Source organism: Brassica napus, chromosome A2 (genome assembly GCF_020379485.1).
Source record: "Brassica napus cultivar Da-Ae chromosome A2, Da-Ae, whole genome shotgun sequence".
Lineage (NCBI taxonomy): Eukaryota > Viridiplantae > Streptophyta > Magnoliopsida > Brassicales > Brassicaceae > Brassica > Brassica napus.
In genome coordinates, this window is record NC_063435.1 from 29,317,425 (window position 1) to 29,333,045 (window position 15,621).

General features: G+C 35.9%; 2 protein-coding genes across 3 annotated transcripts; both read left to right on the forward strand.

Annotated features, from left to right (window-relative positions):
• Positions 1-2,463: 2,463 nt before the first annotated feature.
• Positions 2,464-5,203, forward strand: LOC106405841 (probable E3 ubiquitin-protein ligase WAVH2). Its single transcript, XM_048760919.1, has 2 exons — positions 2,464-2,966; positions 3,185-5,203. The coding sequence occupies exons 1-2, from the start codon at positions 2,568-2,570 to the stop codon at positions 4,910-4,912; spliced, it is 2,127 nt and encodes a 708-aa protein (XP_048616876.1). The 5' UTR covers positions 2,464-2,567; the 3' UTR covers positions 4,913-5,203.
• A 4,294-nt stretch (positions 5,204-9,497) lies between these two features.
• LOC125588937 (phosphoenolpyruvate carboxykinase (ATP) 2-like) lies at positions 9,498-15,372 on the forward strand. Of its 2 annotated transcripts, XM_048760922.1 has the most exons (10): positions 9,504-11,677; positions 11,811-12,105; positions 12,356-12,528; positions 12,622-12,775; positions 13,047-13,131; positions 13,239-13,812; positions 13,897-14,141; positions 14,220-14,389; positions 14,482-14,650; positions 14,765-15,372. In XM_048760922.1, exons 2-10 carry the CDS (start codon positions 11,816-11,818, stop codon positions 14,906-14,908), a joined length of 2,004 nt encoding a protein of 667 aa, XP_048616879.1. In that variant the 5' UTR covers positions 9,504-11,677; positions 11,811-11,815; the 3' UTR covers positions 14,909-15,372. The 2 variants fall into 2 exon arrangements, with proteins under 2 accessions (XP_048616878.1, XP_048616879.1); XM_048760921.1 differs by having other exon boundaries at positions 9,498-11,677; positions 12,356-12,775.
• The last annotated feature ends 249 nt before the right edge of the window (positions 15,373-15,621 follow it).

Sequence of the window (15,621 nt, forward strand, 5' to 3'; positions counted from 1 at the left end):
GATGGAACGTGGCGTTACCTTTAACACTCATTTATATTGGTTTCCAAACTATCTCTATGTACACAACTATTTATATACAGATGAAACCAACAATCACAAAATGCCAACTAAAATGTTAAAATGGTAACTTGTGAACATATTGTTTTGGTTGATACTAGGAATGTATTCAAACCTTGTAGCAGTAAAAGGGTAAACTCAGACATATCAATGTCATTATCAGGTGTTTAAAAAAAATTATAGTACATTAGATTTATCAATCAATCTCACATGAATCTAATAATACATATACATACGAACATATAAATCAACACAGATAAACTATATACAAACGAACAAATTGTTTACACCTTTTCCCCACGTAAGCGGTACAAATCGCGTTCTCTCACCTTGGCTCTTCTCATTTGATAATAATATATATGTATGGTTAGCACTAGGCGTTCCATTAACCACCCAATATGTTTGACCCAAAGTTTAGAACATAACAGTTCAAACGCACACTGTTGGATTCAAGTTCTAGAAAAACATATTAACTTTGTATTCGCTCTGGGATGAACCTAGTGCTAATAAGTGCGTATAAATCATATAAATGAATTTTCATAAATGCATATACGATCAACAGAATGAATGTGTGTTTTTATTTGGTAGACCTTCGACAACCCACCGAATTGATGGTATCCATGTATTTCTTATCAGCTATCAATCATGGGAGGTCGTGATCTATTTATTTATGGACAAAATAGTATCAGCATTATTATTGTTCAATTTTTCTTTTTCGTTTTGGAAGGTTTGATTATCAACTTTGTCCGGATAGTAACCAAAGTGTGTATACTTGTGATGTGTAGCGCATTAAAAGATCTCATTCAATTTTATAAAACCTAGTTAAGTTATTTACGAAGTAATATTTTCGTTTTCTAATGGATAGTCAATAATTCCATGGCGTGCACGCATGAAGTCATGTGATGTTCATACAAGGGTAGCAACTTAACCTACCAAGCAATTTACAAATCCTTACTTAGTATTTTAATTTAGCCATAACTAGTTAGTTTTAATCCGTATTGTTTCCTTCATTCATTCATGTGGCTCATCTGCAAAATTCCAAAATACTCAAAGCCACAAACTTTAATAATGTATGCTTTGGAGTTTATACCACTGATCTAGTAATATGGAGTTAGTTTAGGCACTGATCATCAGCCAGTAGATCTAATGGGTATTCGAAAAGATTTTAAAAGGGATAGTTAGAACTTAGAACTATCCCAGTCAAAGGAAACCACCATTTTTGCCATAGCAAGAATTCAAAAGTTTGCTGGACCAGTCTAATCTTTATGTCATATCATTAGCTCTTGTCGTCACCATATAATTTATTATTATTTGGAGCATTCGAAATGTGGACAAATTTAAATTATTTTGTTTGTAATAATAAATGCACTTCTACCTTTCTCCTTCAAACATACAAAATTTTCACATATAGTCCAAAACCAAAAACGTTAATTAAGTTAATCTGTTCAGTCAGTATATAGATGCTATATAATATAGTTAAAGTTAGATAAGCTAAACTCAAATGGAAGTAAAACAGTAGAAGTGAATGTGGAAAGATACTTGACTTTGACAGAGGGTACAGACACAGTCAGAAAAATAAATGACTCTAGACCTACAGAACTCTGGTCATCTGCTAATTACGACGCAGTTCTGAAAAATCTCTCTGCAATCTTCATTTTTATTTATATATTCTTTTGTAATTTTTAGAACATGCTTCACCGTTTGTTGCTCAGATTCTATTTCTAACATCACGTGCCACATGAACAATGTTTGACTTCTCTTTTTTCGGCAAAACAAAATATCAGAACAACTAGACAAAGTCGAGAAAGTAAGGTTTAGTTTCTTCTACACTGAACCACATTGGAAGGTAAATATGAATCCAAATACGTCAGGTTATAATTGTTTAGTGTTGAGATATAATAATCAATTCATCAAGTTAAATTTGGTTATCAAAAAAATAAGTGAAAATTTTACAAGCAAATGGAACAAAGATTTACATGCATGCAATTTTTTTTTCCATGCAAATGGAACAAAGATCGCCGGGTCTTTAGTCAAATGAAAATCCCATATGCATATGGTCGGTTCCATCGTTGACCTTTTTTTATTTTATCGTCCATCCCAATGAAAACCATTTGAAAGATCAAACCCAAATATAAAAGTATGTAATATGACCTTCATAAACAAAGATTATAGTTTAAAAAATAGGAAGGGGACGTAACAAATCAGTGATTATTTTTCTTCGAGGCAAGAAACTATGAAAGATTTACATGCAAAATGCAAACAAAAGCCATTTCAGACGCATGAAGTCATAATTTTCACCTTTTAATATTGCTTACAATAAAAAATAATTAAATGTTTCTAAATGTCAGTAAAGAAGAAATATCTTTCTCTCTCTCGTCTTTATCTTATTTAATATCTCCATCTTCCTTATGATCAATGCCCAAAGCTCCCTTCATCTTCTATATAATCACTTAGAGAAAAAAAGAGTGGAAGATAGAAAGAACTTTTTTTCTTCATTTGTTTAGCTGAAAATGGTGTTTGGTTGGAGAAAAGCGTTCTGCACATCCTTTCCTAGTAATCAAGACAAATCTCATCAATCATCATCAGACCTTCTCCACACTGATCCACCTATTCCCACACCAAGACTCCGATCAAAGTTCGGTTTTTTCTCAAACCCATCAACTCCCCGCCTCCGATCTCGCGGCGGAGGTGGTGGAAACGGATGCCGCTCCGTCGCTTCAACCGCAGCCGCTACTCCATCTCTTCCCACTAGTCCCAGACTCCAATGCAGGACTACAAGCAATGCTACTCCGAGGACAAGTAACCCCTCGACTCCTAAGTTTCTCTCTAACCCTTCTTCTCCCAAATCATCTTCTCCTTCCTCCCACGCCGGCGTCTCTCTCCTCCGTGCTACACTTCTCCTCAACCACGTAAGAAGCATTATGATTTTTTTTTTAAAAAAATTTCTAATTAGTTTTATTTTCTTTTTAATTTTAGAGTCTTCAGCATACTAATCTAAATCTCTGTTTTGTAATAAGTATACTAATCTAAATCTCTGTTCTGTAATAACTATGCTAAATAAAGGCTGTTTTGTAATAAGTATATTAATCTAAAAGTACTAATCTAAAGCTCTTTGTTTGGGATGCAGAGTAATAGTAACAGATGTGGGATATGTCTACAGAGAGTTCACTCCGACCAAATCAATTCGACGGCGATTTTCACGGCGGAGTGTTCACATTCGTTCCACCTCTCTTGCGCCGTTAGATTACAAGACAAGCGCTGTCCTTTCTGTTCCACCGCGTGGAGTCACGCTCCGAGGAAAGATCCCCCGACTGCGAATTTCGGATCCGACCCGATTAGAAAACCCGGGATCCGAGAAATCAAAACCGGGAAGTCGCTGAGAGTGTACAACGACGACGAGCCGTTAGCTTACTCGCCCGTCTCTCTCGCTCGGTTCAACACTATACTAGAATCAGACGAAAACGACGACGTAGAGGAAGACGACGAGTTCCCCGGATTCTTCCCCGATTCTTCGATCACGCCGGCGGCTTCGATCTCCGGGAACCTCGAGGTTCAATTGCTGCCGGAATCCGCCGTGGTGGAGACCGGGAAAAGGATCGAGACGCACGCCGTCGTCATGAAAGTGAAGGCCTCGCCGATGAGGGACGCCGTTAGAGCGCGGCGGCCGTCGATTGATCTGGTGACGGTTCTCGATCTGAGCGGCGGCGGAGCGAATTTGCCGACGGTTAAGCACGCGATGAGGCTGGTGATCTCTCTCCTCCGGGAGATGGATCGGCTCTCGATCGTCGTGTTCTCGGCGGGGTCGAAACGGTTGATGCCGTTACGGCGGATGACGGCGAAGGGACGGGGGTCGGCGAGGAGGATCGTGGACTCGCTCGGCGGAGTTGAAGCCACCGGCGGCGGAGGGATGAGCGTTAGCGACGCGTTGAAGAAAGCGGTTAAAGTCGTTGAGGATCGGCGGGAGAGGAATCCAACGGCGAGCGTTTTGGTTTTATCCGACGGTCAGGATCAACCGGAGGCGGTTTTGAAAGCTAGGCTAAGCTCCACGCGCGTGCCGTTCGTCGTTTCCACCACTCGCTTGTCTCGTCCAATGATCTTTGTTCACTCGGTTTGGATCGCGTCTCCAAGCGCGTTGCAGTACGCGCCTCTTCGGGACGCGTTCACGGAGCGAGTCGCTGCTTTGTTCAACGTGGTTTTGCATGACGTGAAGCTTAATCTAGGTTTGGTCTCCGCATCCCCGTTGACCGAGATCTCAGCGGTTTACTCTTTAACGGGCAGACCCGAGAGTTTCGGATCCGGGTCGGCCGTTGTCGTCGGGGATCTGTTCGCGGAGGAGGAGAGAGAATATCTCGTTGAGCTCAGAGTACCGACTTCTTCGAGCGGGTCCCACCGTGTGATGTCCGTACGGTCTTCGGTCGTTGACCCCGCGACGCTTCAGCCGTTTCCTTGTCCGAACGAAAAACGGTTTTTGATCCCGCGGCCACAGACCGTCCGATTCGTCTCTGCTAGCATCGAACGGTTGAGGAGTCGACACTCTGTCTGCCGCGCTGTAGCTGAGTCACGTAAGATGATTGAGCGTGGTGATTTAGCCGGAGCCTATGAGGTTTTAACAGCGGCTCGGTCAAACGCGTTGGATGAGAATGATAGCTTAAAGAGCTTGGACGCTGAGTTAGCCGAGCTAAACCGGTTGAAACCGAGAGACGGTACAGCAAACCGAGCCGAAGAGGAGAAAACCGAGCAACTGACGCCGACTTCGGCTTGGAGAGCCGCTGAGAAATTGGCGAAAGTGGCTATCATGAGGAAGCATTTAAACCGAGTCAGCGACATGCACGGCTTGGAAAACGCCAGATTTTAAGTTGATTATTAGTTGGTATGTAATTATTTTAAATATTAGTAACCAATAATTGAGTAAGATATCATAAATAAAATTATAGAAGCATGATTTTTAGAAAGGGACCCTATAGGTGCATGACAGCGACAAGCAGTAGCCGACGGGTGTGGCCTTTTTTGTAATGCAGAGATTGGTACATTGAGAGAATTAATTGGTCTTGTAGCTTTTATCATCTCCCTTTTTGTAATTTTCAGAAAATCCAAATTTGTGACAGAAAAAGTTGGAAGAAAATAAATGAAGTTTGATTTTTTTTTATATACTATAAAAGTAGGGGTGGCACCCAAACCCGATCCGAAAAACCCGAACCGAAATCCGAAGTGGCACCCAAACCCGATCCGAAAAACCCGAACCGAAATCCGAATCGAAGTAGCAAAATATCCGAACGGGTATTGAATTAGGAGAGATTGGATATCCGAACCCGAACGGGTAATATCCGAACCCGAATGGATATCCGAAGATAACCGAACATATGTATAATTAATCTTATATTTCTAATTTACATCTTTCATTTTATATAAAATATTTATATTGATACTACACATACTTTAAATTCATATGATATACATACAATTACGTAGAAGATGATTTGCTATGCACTTAAAATACATGTCAAACTTTTTATTTCAACAATTAACAAAAAGTTACATCAAAAATTTAAAAACAATAACCAAATTAATGTCTTTTTATTTTGAAAATGTTATGTCCAAATCTATTAACCATTCAATCTTTTAAAAATACAAAAAATAGTTAAGTGAAAGTTATATATTTAAATACAAGAAATTTGAAAAATGAAAATTTTAATTTTTTTTTTTCAAAATCTAAATATCCGAACCCGATCCGAAATAACCGAAACCGAACTAAAAATACCCGAACCCGACCCGAAGTACAAAAATACCCGAACGGGTTCTACACCTCTATACCAAAATACCCGAAAATCCGAAATACCCGACCTGAACCCGAACGGGTACCCGAACGCCCACCCCTATATAAAAGTGTAGTGGATAATCAGAGAGTGGATGCAATGCTGGACTTCAAAATCAAAAGTAAGTTTGTACTTAGTTTATATTATCGTGCCGTTTAAATTTCATGAACTTATTATACTTTATATCTTTACATACGAAAGATCATGATTAGTCATGTGATCATCATTATAGGCTAGCATATTGTTATAGAAAACTTTAAAGGTTTACCAGAATAAAAAAATATATTCCCAGTGGTTGTACTTGTATTATAATGTATGTCTTGTGACAACAATGAAATATAGAAAACTAATGATTAATATCATGAGAGACCCAAAAAATTGATTGGTGCTTTGCTGTATTTTTAGCTCAGTAGGGCCAAATTTTGTAAAACAAAGATGAGAGAATTAGGTATTGCCAAGCCTGTTAAGATAAAAGATTGATGTTGGCCCATCAATCCTAAACCTTTCATGCCACCACTCCATGTCCGATATGTCAAAAGATATAAACTATCTACCAGCAAGAAACATAAAGACCCACAAATAATTTAGTGAAAATAACATTTACTCTACACTAAACCGGCCCAACAAAATGCCCTTTTTCAAAAAAAAAAAAACAAAATGGACATATCCACCAAATCATGTAATTTAAGACTAGCCAGGAATTAAGAAAGTTAAGCCTTTTTCTAAACACTAGAGATTTTTTCCGCGCTTCGCGCGGATTGTGTCTTATAAATTTATTTTATTTATAATATTATTTGTCAGTTTTTTTCTTTTATATTAACTTCTTGTTTTTCTTTTAATTTAAATTTATATGTTTATAATTTTTCATTTTTCTTGTCGTAGATGGAGAATTATATTTTTTATTGATGGTTTTTTGTATGTGACAATGAGATAAACTTTTTGAAATTTTAAAATAATGTTATATATAGTACGATTAACACATTAAAGAAGAGAAACATATTCAGACACATTTTACACAGGTTTTATATGCATAATTTTAAACATTATATATGTATATATTATAAGTTTGAAACATGTAAATGCTTTCTAAAACTAAATACTTGTTATGAGTTTACATAACTTATCGAAAGTTTTATCTATTTTTAAATTCAAATTACAGAAAAAATATCAAAAAGTCAGTATAGATTGATTTTTTGGGCTTTTAAATCAACACTGAAAAATTACATGAATCAGATAACGACAGTTTTATAAACAACTGGATAAAATTTGACCGAGCCAAAGATTTTCACACCATATGTTCTTTCTTCTTCAAATTGCAAAGAGCCTATAAGCACAAGAAAAAAAAATCATAATTTTTGTTTTCACTTATATAACATTTTTTCTCCTTTACACACGGAGTTTATTACACTGCTATAAGCAATGGAGAACTCTATTCATATAAGATTCACATCTATGCATTTTGACAAAGAAGAATTTTAGCCATCTTTAGTTTCAGAATGGACTAACTTCAGTCATATACACTATATTTTCTCTATGATTCAAAACTTACAATTTTAATATATGTGCAGATTTCCATGTGAAAAGGCACGCACACCATCTATCATTCAACCTATTACTTTATCCAAAGTAAACACTATAATCTTCGTTTGGTTAGCGCCACAAACTAATCTCTTTGGATCAGTTTACCAAAAAATATGGATACTAATGTCAGAAAAGAATATAAACACAATCAACAATAAATATTGGCACAAGACTATTTGGTTCAAGGAACATATTCCACGTAATGCGTTTATATCATGGTTGGCTTTGCGGAGAAGACTGCCAACCAAGGATCGCTTGAGGCGTTGGGGGTTAAATGTCTCCGGAACATGCGTCCTTTGTAATCTGGAAATAGAGACTCACCATCATCTCTTCTTTGAGTGCTCTTTCTCTCGCTTGATATGGGAGTCTTCTGCTGCTGAAGTTTGGATTTCTCCTCCAGCTGATCTACACTCTGTTGCAGCCTAGATCAATCAACCTCGCGTCAATGCAGATGCACATGCTACTCCAGTCATCAAGCTCTACTTTCAGTCAGCCATCTACCTGTTGTGGAAAGAGCGTAATGCTCGTGTGTTCACAGCTGTCTCCTCACCTTCATCAGTCATCCTTGCCTCTCTCGACCGTATGATGCGTGACTGTCTCCTCTCTTACCCGGCAAGTTCTTCTTTCTCCTCTTATCTACTTCTTTTTTATATTTCTTGTATAAGATCTCCTTAAGGCTTTTTTTACCTTGAGTTGTTGTTGGTTGTTTTTGTTTCCTTGCTGTAATAAATTGTTTAAAAACAACAGTGTAACCTTTCAGAAAATGATAATCTTAATATCTTACCAAAAAAAAAACAACAAATATTGACTTATTTATGTGAATATATATTTTATTTAAAATCATTATAGTGGACGAAGAAAGCACCAAAATTTTTACAACAAATTTTCTTAGATTCACCTCATCATACTCACCATTTTACCATTTTAATTACATAATTTTACATGAGCTTATTCACTCTTCCCAATTATTTTCTCTTTATTTATAACTACAATATAAAGTTATAAACTATATATATTATAAATTAATAATTTATTTACCCTTGAAGTCTAACGATTAAAAATAGAACATAATTCAATATAGATATATGATTCTATTAATAAATTAGCAGTTACAAATTTGAAATTTCTAGAAATATCAAAAGTTGTATGTTAGTTAATTATTTTATAAATGACATTTATTTTTAATTCTTTTTGGATGAGAATATTTTGGCTGAGGTGGATAGTCTCAAAAACCTTGAATTTAGTCTCTTTTATATAGTAGGATTTTTGTTTTGCTGAAGCCTTTTAAAATTTTAATTTATTTCATGCTGAATACCAGTTGATTTTTATTTTTTACCAGTGGACGGCAGATAAAATGTACTACCTCCATTTTAAAATGTAATGTGTTTATAAAACAAAATTTTTCTAAATATAAGATGTTTTCAATAATCTACGAAACTTTCAACTTCATTAAAAACTGTACACCCAATTATATTTTATAGTGTATTTTATAATTGGATAGCTTAATTTAATATATATTTTATTGATACTTTTTTAGAAAAAATCAACTTTTTTAATATGATCCAAAAATACTTGTATTTTGGAAGAGAGAGAGAGAGAGTATCTGTTTATTGAAATTTTATCATTATTTTCTTTCTGAATGTAGTATTAGTGGTATAATTATTTAATTTAATTACTTGAATTTTAATTATTTGTAAAGCTTGGTCAACTCTAAAAGACCCACGTCTCATAGATAAGGCACCTGATCTGGTTGTGATTAGGTCTGAAACTTTTATCCGAGATCGGGATTTGATCCGAAATTCAATCCGGATCCGATCCGAATCCGAAGGGGCCGAATCCATATAGTAAAATGTTGGATTCGTCAAAGTCGGATCCGAATCTAGATATTTTAATTTTTTCGTCCAGATAACTGGATCCGTAAGTTTTATTAATAACTATTTCAAAAATATTAATATCTATATATAAAAATTAATTTTATTGAATATGTTTTTGTTTTTATAATAGTATATATAAATTTTATGTAAATTTTGTAACATTATACATAAAAATAATTAAAACATTATATATATATTTAAAAATTATTGTTAATATTTTATATATATTATATTATTATTTATTTATTTTAAAAATCCAAATCCGGATATCCGCTGGATATTACAATTTTCAGAAGGACACTTGGATATCCAAGAACTCCAGATCCAAATAAGATAGTAAAATTATGGATCCGCCGGATAAAGATCTGGATCCGGATACTTTAAAATTGCTCGGATACCTGATCCGTCCGAGGCTTGGTTGTGATATGCGAAAAATTGTCCAACGTTGAAATTCCGATCACCGTCCCTTGAAATCGACTTCTCAGATCAAATACTGACACTTGGCTTTCTAAAAGGTTATCTATATCTAATTTACTCGAATTTTAAAGTAAACTTTTCCTAACTACAGCCCACGATTAATTATTTCTGGATATTTCTTTTTGATGACTTGTGGTTTGCAACCAGCGGTATAAACAATAACCATGTTTATATTTATTTATTACGCTAAAACAAATGAAATGCCATACATACTTACAAGTAAAAGATACGGGTTTCAACTTTCGCGTAATATTATAAATAAATTTATAGGGAAAACAATCCATTTTGCATTTGAAGTTCAAAAAGTCTTCACTCACTATTTTTGTCTAGAGAAAGTAGTACAGTTTCAATTTTGTTGTTGTTTTGGCAGTGGACTTTCCAAAATAATTAAATTATATTACTCCTTAAGTTGTTTTTATTACATATACACGCATAATGAGTTTAACAGTTGATTTGATAGTATATAACCTTGTTTCCCTTATAACTGGTCGTATCAGTAAATCAACAAGGCCAAAATCAGATTATATTTATAATACATTAACAAATATTTCCACTTCAGCATGTTAAATTATCCACAAAATTATCGTATAAAAATGTGCCGTACCTTGAATAAAAACAGTATATATTATTTCAAGTCAAACAGCTGAAGACATGATCAATCATAAAAATCGAGCTTAAAATATGTTTGTAATTTGCACGGATAAGATTTTGGAAAACGACATTATACATTTGAAATACAAACATTGTGAAGATAAGAACTTGATGAGCAAGTCTTACCAATATTCAAATGCTAACCAAAGAAGAACTCAGGTTAAAGTAAGGTTTACTTGGGGTTGAGTTAGCAGACTTTGGACCAAAGAGAAGCTATTGGTGTATAGGTCTGAGAACAAAGCAGGACCGTTTGTCTCTATGCGTTTGACCTTATCACAATTAGCGTTTTGTAGCTGCACAAGACCAAGGTTGCTTCATCCATAAATAGAAACATTGGTCCAGAGAGAGAAAGTAGAGTAGAAGCGAGAGTGTGTGAGCACACAAGAAGCATTGTAAGGGTGAGAGAAACAAGATGTAAAGGCGTAAGCCTTGAGTAGTTTCTAAGGGGTTTTACAGAGTGGTTTCCTTAGCCATTCTTAGGAGAATCACTTGTAACCTCTTGTAATCCCTTTGTTCTAGTGGATTCCGAGCATAGTCTCGGCGAGATGTAGCGACCCTCGTTAATGGGCGTGAAATCGTTAAATGTCTGTGTGTTTTCCTTCTCTTAACTCTCACACTCTCTTATCCAAAGCTCTCTCTGTTTCATTCATCTCAACATAAATCTGTTATGTATCTTTAAGTTAACACATAGAGTCTTGTCTGTTGAAGGAAATCTTAACAAACATATTTTCATACTGTTCTACCGGAGTGTATTAGTTGAATGTTACAATAGTTACCCGAATAGTTTCACGATTACCAACGTAAGACATGAACATATTCGTCGGTCAAAACGGATATATGTATTATGCAAATTGATCTACGGTAGATCATCTACCATGTGCATGCACAAGTTAACTATGTGGATAAACCAACGCAACGTCTAGTCATCTTACCATAGTAGACTAATAGTATATAGTAGTTGTAAACAACTGTCTTATCTACATTCTACAATCATGTATACACATTGCTACATGTGTAACGTGATAATCATCATTTAACTAAGTCAAACCACGTTTAGGCAAGTTAATTGAGACGCGTTTTCTGATAGTCAAAGGAAGCCTATAAAACGGCTTCTTCTTCTTTTCCATCATCACCCATTAATCTCTTCTCCTTTCAGACAAATCTTGTTTTTTGTTTTTGTTTTGTTATATATTCTTATTCTTCCACAAAGAAGAAGACATTCCGGTATTTACATTTTCTTCATAACTCTTTTTAAATTCATATACGTGTATATATTTGTGTGTGTGTGTGTGTGCAAATTGTGTAATATTTGTGTGTGAGCTAATTGTATATATTGATATATTCATCCCCACGTTAGCGGACATGGCGGGAAACGGAAACACTGACGGAGAATTCAGTTTCTCGGCTGCGGCTGCGCGTGATGCGCTTCCTCGGATCACCACGGAGAAGGGAGCCAAGTCTACGACGTCGAGTGACGTGTGCCACGACGACACCGCGTCACGAGGCAACTTTCAGACCATCGATCAGCTCCACAGTCTCCAGAAGAAACGATCTGCACCGACCACTCCTCTCAAAGAAGGAGGTGGCGTAGTGATGGGAACCAGTGGCCCTACCACTCCTGTCTCCGGTGAGAGTATGCTTCAATCAGTCAGGTGTGTAAATTTGTTATTAATATAACCCAAGGTCCTAATGTTTTTAAACTTTGTGATATGGAAATAAGAAATGTAATCAAGAAGTCAACAGAAAGTTGGATCTTAATTGATATATTTATAACACACAAAATGGAGGAATAACAAATATTATACGGTGTACGTGATTTATAAATCCAGTATATAATATGATAATATGAAATATGGGAAAACAATGACAATGAACATATATAATTTGTTGATGAATCGACAGTGCATCGTTGGCTTCGTTGACGAGAGAGACAGGACCGAAGCTAATCAGAGGAGATCCGACGTCGGCGGCTAAAGTGGCACACGTGCCACAAACTCCTACGTCAGTTCCTGCTGCTGACGTCAGCGACAGTTCTCTGAAATTCACTCACGTCCTTCACAACCTCTCTCCCGCAGGTAACCATCCAAAACGCAGCCCATCTTCATTAACAAGATTTGATTACATATTTTACAAAACAAAACGTCACATTTTGAATTTTATGGTTGCAGAATTGTACGAGCAGGCGATAAAATATGAGAAAGGATCGTTCGTGACTTCCACCGGTGCGTTGGCCACTTTGTCGGGAGCCAAAACTGGTCGGTCTCCTAAAGACAAGCGTGTAGTTAAGGATGAGACAACTGCGTCCGAGCTCTGGTGGGGAAAGTAAGTCCCTCTCTATCTTAATTTACATAATCAAAATCACCGCATGAAAATTGATAGAGGCTGTGGCTTTATTTTGTTCCCTTAGAATATAGATTGTAAACTTTTCATTTGTAGCTTTAGATTTTGTTGTAGATCTATATCAATAACTTTCAAAGCACTAAATATAAAGTTCTATAAACATGTTTTATTACAGAAACATACATTAAACTATGATATAATTTATTTTTAACATACGTTGACTTTTACATTATGTTTACATTATTTTTAACAGAGGATCACCAAATATCGAAATGGATGAACAAAGTTTTTTGGTGAACCGAGAAAGAGCTGTTGATTACTTGAACTCTTTGGACAAGGTATAACTCAAACAACCATCAAAGACTGCATGTAGTCAAAAAATTTATTTGCACTATTAGGGATAAATACAAACATTTATTTGGTTATATTTATATTATATCGTCAGGTGTTTGTGAATGATCAATATCTAAACTGGGACCCAGAGAACAGAATCAAAGTCAGAATAGTATCAGCAAGAGCTTACCATTCACTTTTCATGCACAACATGTGTATCCGTGCAACACCTGAAGAGCTAGAGAATTTCGGGACACCTGATTTCACGATCTACAACGCTGGAAAATTCCCATGTAACCGTTTCACTCACTACATGACATCATCGACAAGTGTCGACATAAACCTAGGAAGAAGAGAGATGGTGATTCTAGGGACACAATATGCTGGAGAAATGAAGAAAGGACTCTTCGGTGTGATGCATTATCTGATGCCTAAGAGAAAGATTTTGTCTCTTCACTCCGGTTGTAACATGGGGAAAGATGGAGATGTTGCTCTCTTTTTCGGTTTATCTGGAACCGGAAAGACTACATTGTCTACCGATCATAACCGATATTTGATTGGAGATGATGAGCACTGTTGGAGTGAGACTGGAGTCTCGAATATTGAAGGTGGTTGTTACGCGAAATGCATTGATTTATCGAGGGAGAAAGAGCCTGATATCTGGAATGCTATCAAATTCGGAACTGGTACGCACATCATTAAAACAAAAACTCTTTTTACAAAACTTTTTTGCCCTAACGTATAGCTCACGTTTCACATTTTGGGGACAGTTTTGGAGAATGTTGTGTTTGATGAGCACACAAGAGAAGTGGATTATACAGACAAATCAGTGACGGAGAACACACGTGCGGCTTATCCTATTGAGTATATCCCTAACTCAAAGATACCGTGCGTTGGACCACACCCTAAGAACGTGATCCTATTGGCTTGTGATGCTTTTGGTGTGCTGCCGCCAGTCAGCAAGCTGGATCTTGCTCAGACTATGTATCATTTCATCAGTGGATACACTGCTCTCGTAAGTCTTCTATCATCATATAACACACAGCCAGATACGACTTTCAGGTTGATGAGCAACGAATCTATGGTTTTGTAGGTTGCGGGAACAGAGGAAGGAGTTAAGGAGCCAAAAGCGACTTTTTCGGCTTGTTTTGGTGCTGCTTTCATTATGCTTCACCCAACCAAATATGCAGCTATGTTAGCCGAGAAAATGCAAGCTCAAGGAGCCACCGGTTGGCTTGTTAACACCGGCTGGTCTGGTGGAAGGTACAACCCATCCATCTCTACTTCAAGCTCTCAGAAAACCACAAAAAAACATGTGTCATTGTTATAACTTTGAAATGTTGATAATTTTGCAGCTATGGATCTGGAAGTCGAATCAAGTTGGCATATACAAGAAAGATTATTGATGCTATACATTCGGGTAGTCTCTTGAATGCAACTTATCAGAAAACTGAGATTTTTGGTTTGGAGATTCCAAATGAAGTTGAAGGAGTGCCTTCTGAGATTTTGGAGCCTATGAATGCAGTAAGTTAGAGAGATCAAATTTATATTTTATTTAACATGAGTCAGAATAAACCTCATATATATTATAAAAACTATGAAAATTGACATTATTTGGTTGTGTGTGTTTTGTTGCAGTGGGAAGACAAAGTGGTTTATAAGGACACATTGTTGAAGTTGGCTGGTTTGTTTAGAAACAATTTTGAGACATTCAGAAGTCATAAGATCGGAGAAGATGGAAAGTTGACTGAAGAGATTCTTGCAGCTGGTCCAAACTTCTAAAGTGATGAAGATTATGATGATGAACCAACAATGTTTTCAAAAAGTACAACAACATATAAAAAATAAAGTGAATAAAAGAGAGAGTCGACGAATTTCAAGAAAACTCCATTTGATTATCAATCATATATTTTTCCAATTGAAGTGAGAACTATAATTATTATTTTCTTTTCATGAATGTTTGTTTACTCACAAAATAAGTTTACATGCTTTGTTCAACCAAACTAATCTAAGTATCCTTTTTTTAAATAGCTGCAATGGCAGCAAGTATTTTTTTGGTTCTTGTATTGTTGATTTAACTTGGATTCAAATTGTTGCAAAGGTAACAATTATGAAGTGTGTATGAAACAATGATTGGTTTTCAACTTTTGAGTTAAATGTAAGAAACTGAAACAGTGAAACCTATCATCCACATGCAAAATATCTATAAATCAAAAGTCTTCAATGTTTTTCTGATGAGATCTTTTGCTAACTCTTTTCCCTTTTCATGAAGCAATCTCTAGTCTACAAGATGCATTTATGATTTCTGCATCATAAATATAAACCACACCAACTTGTATTTATCTGGTTTCATTTGGGTGTTTATGTCGATTTGTATAGATTTATATGAATCTTATACTTCATCTAGGTTTCTTATTGAAATTTTTGGGTCAAGCATACAAAATTGTTGCTATCATAATGTTTGCTTCCATCTGAGCAACAAGATTTTGGTTTTG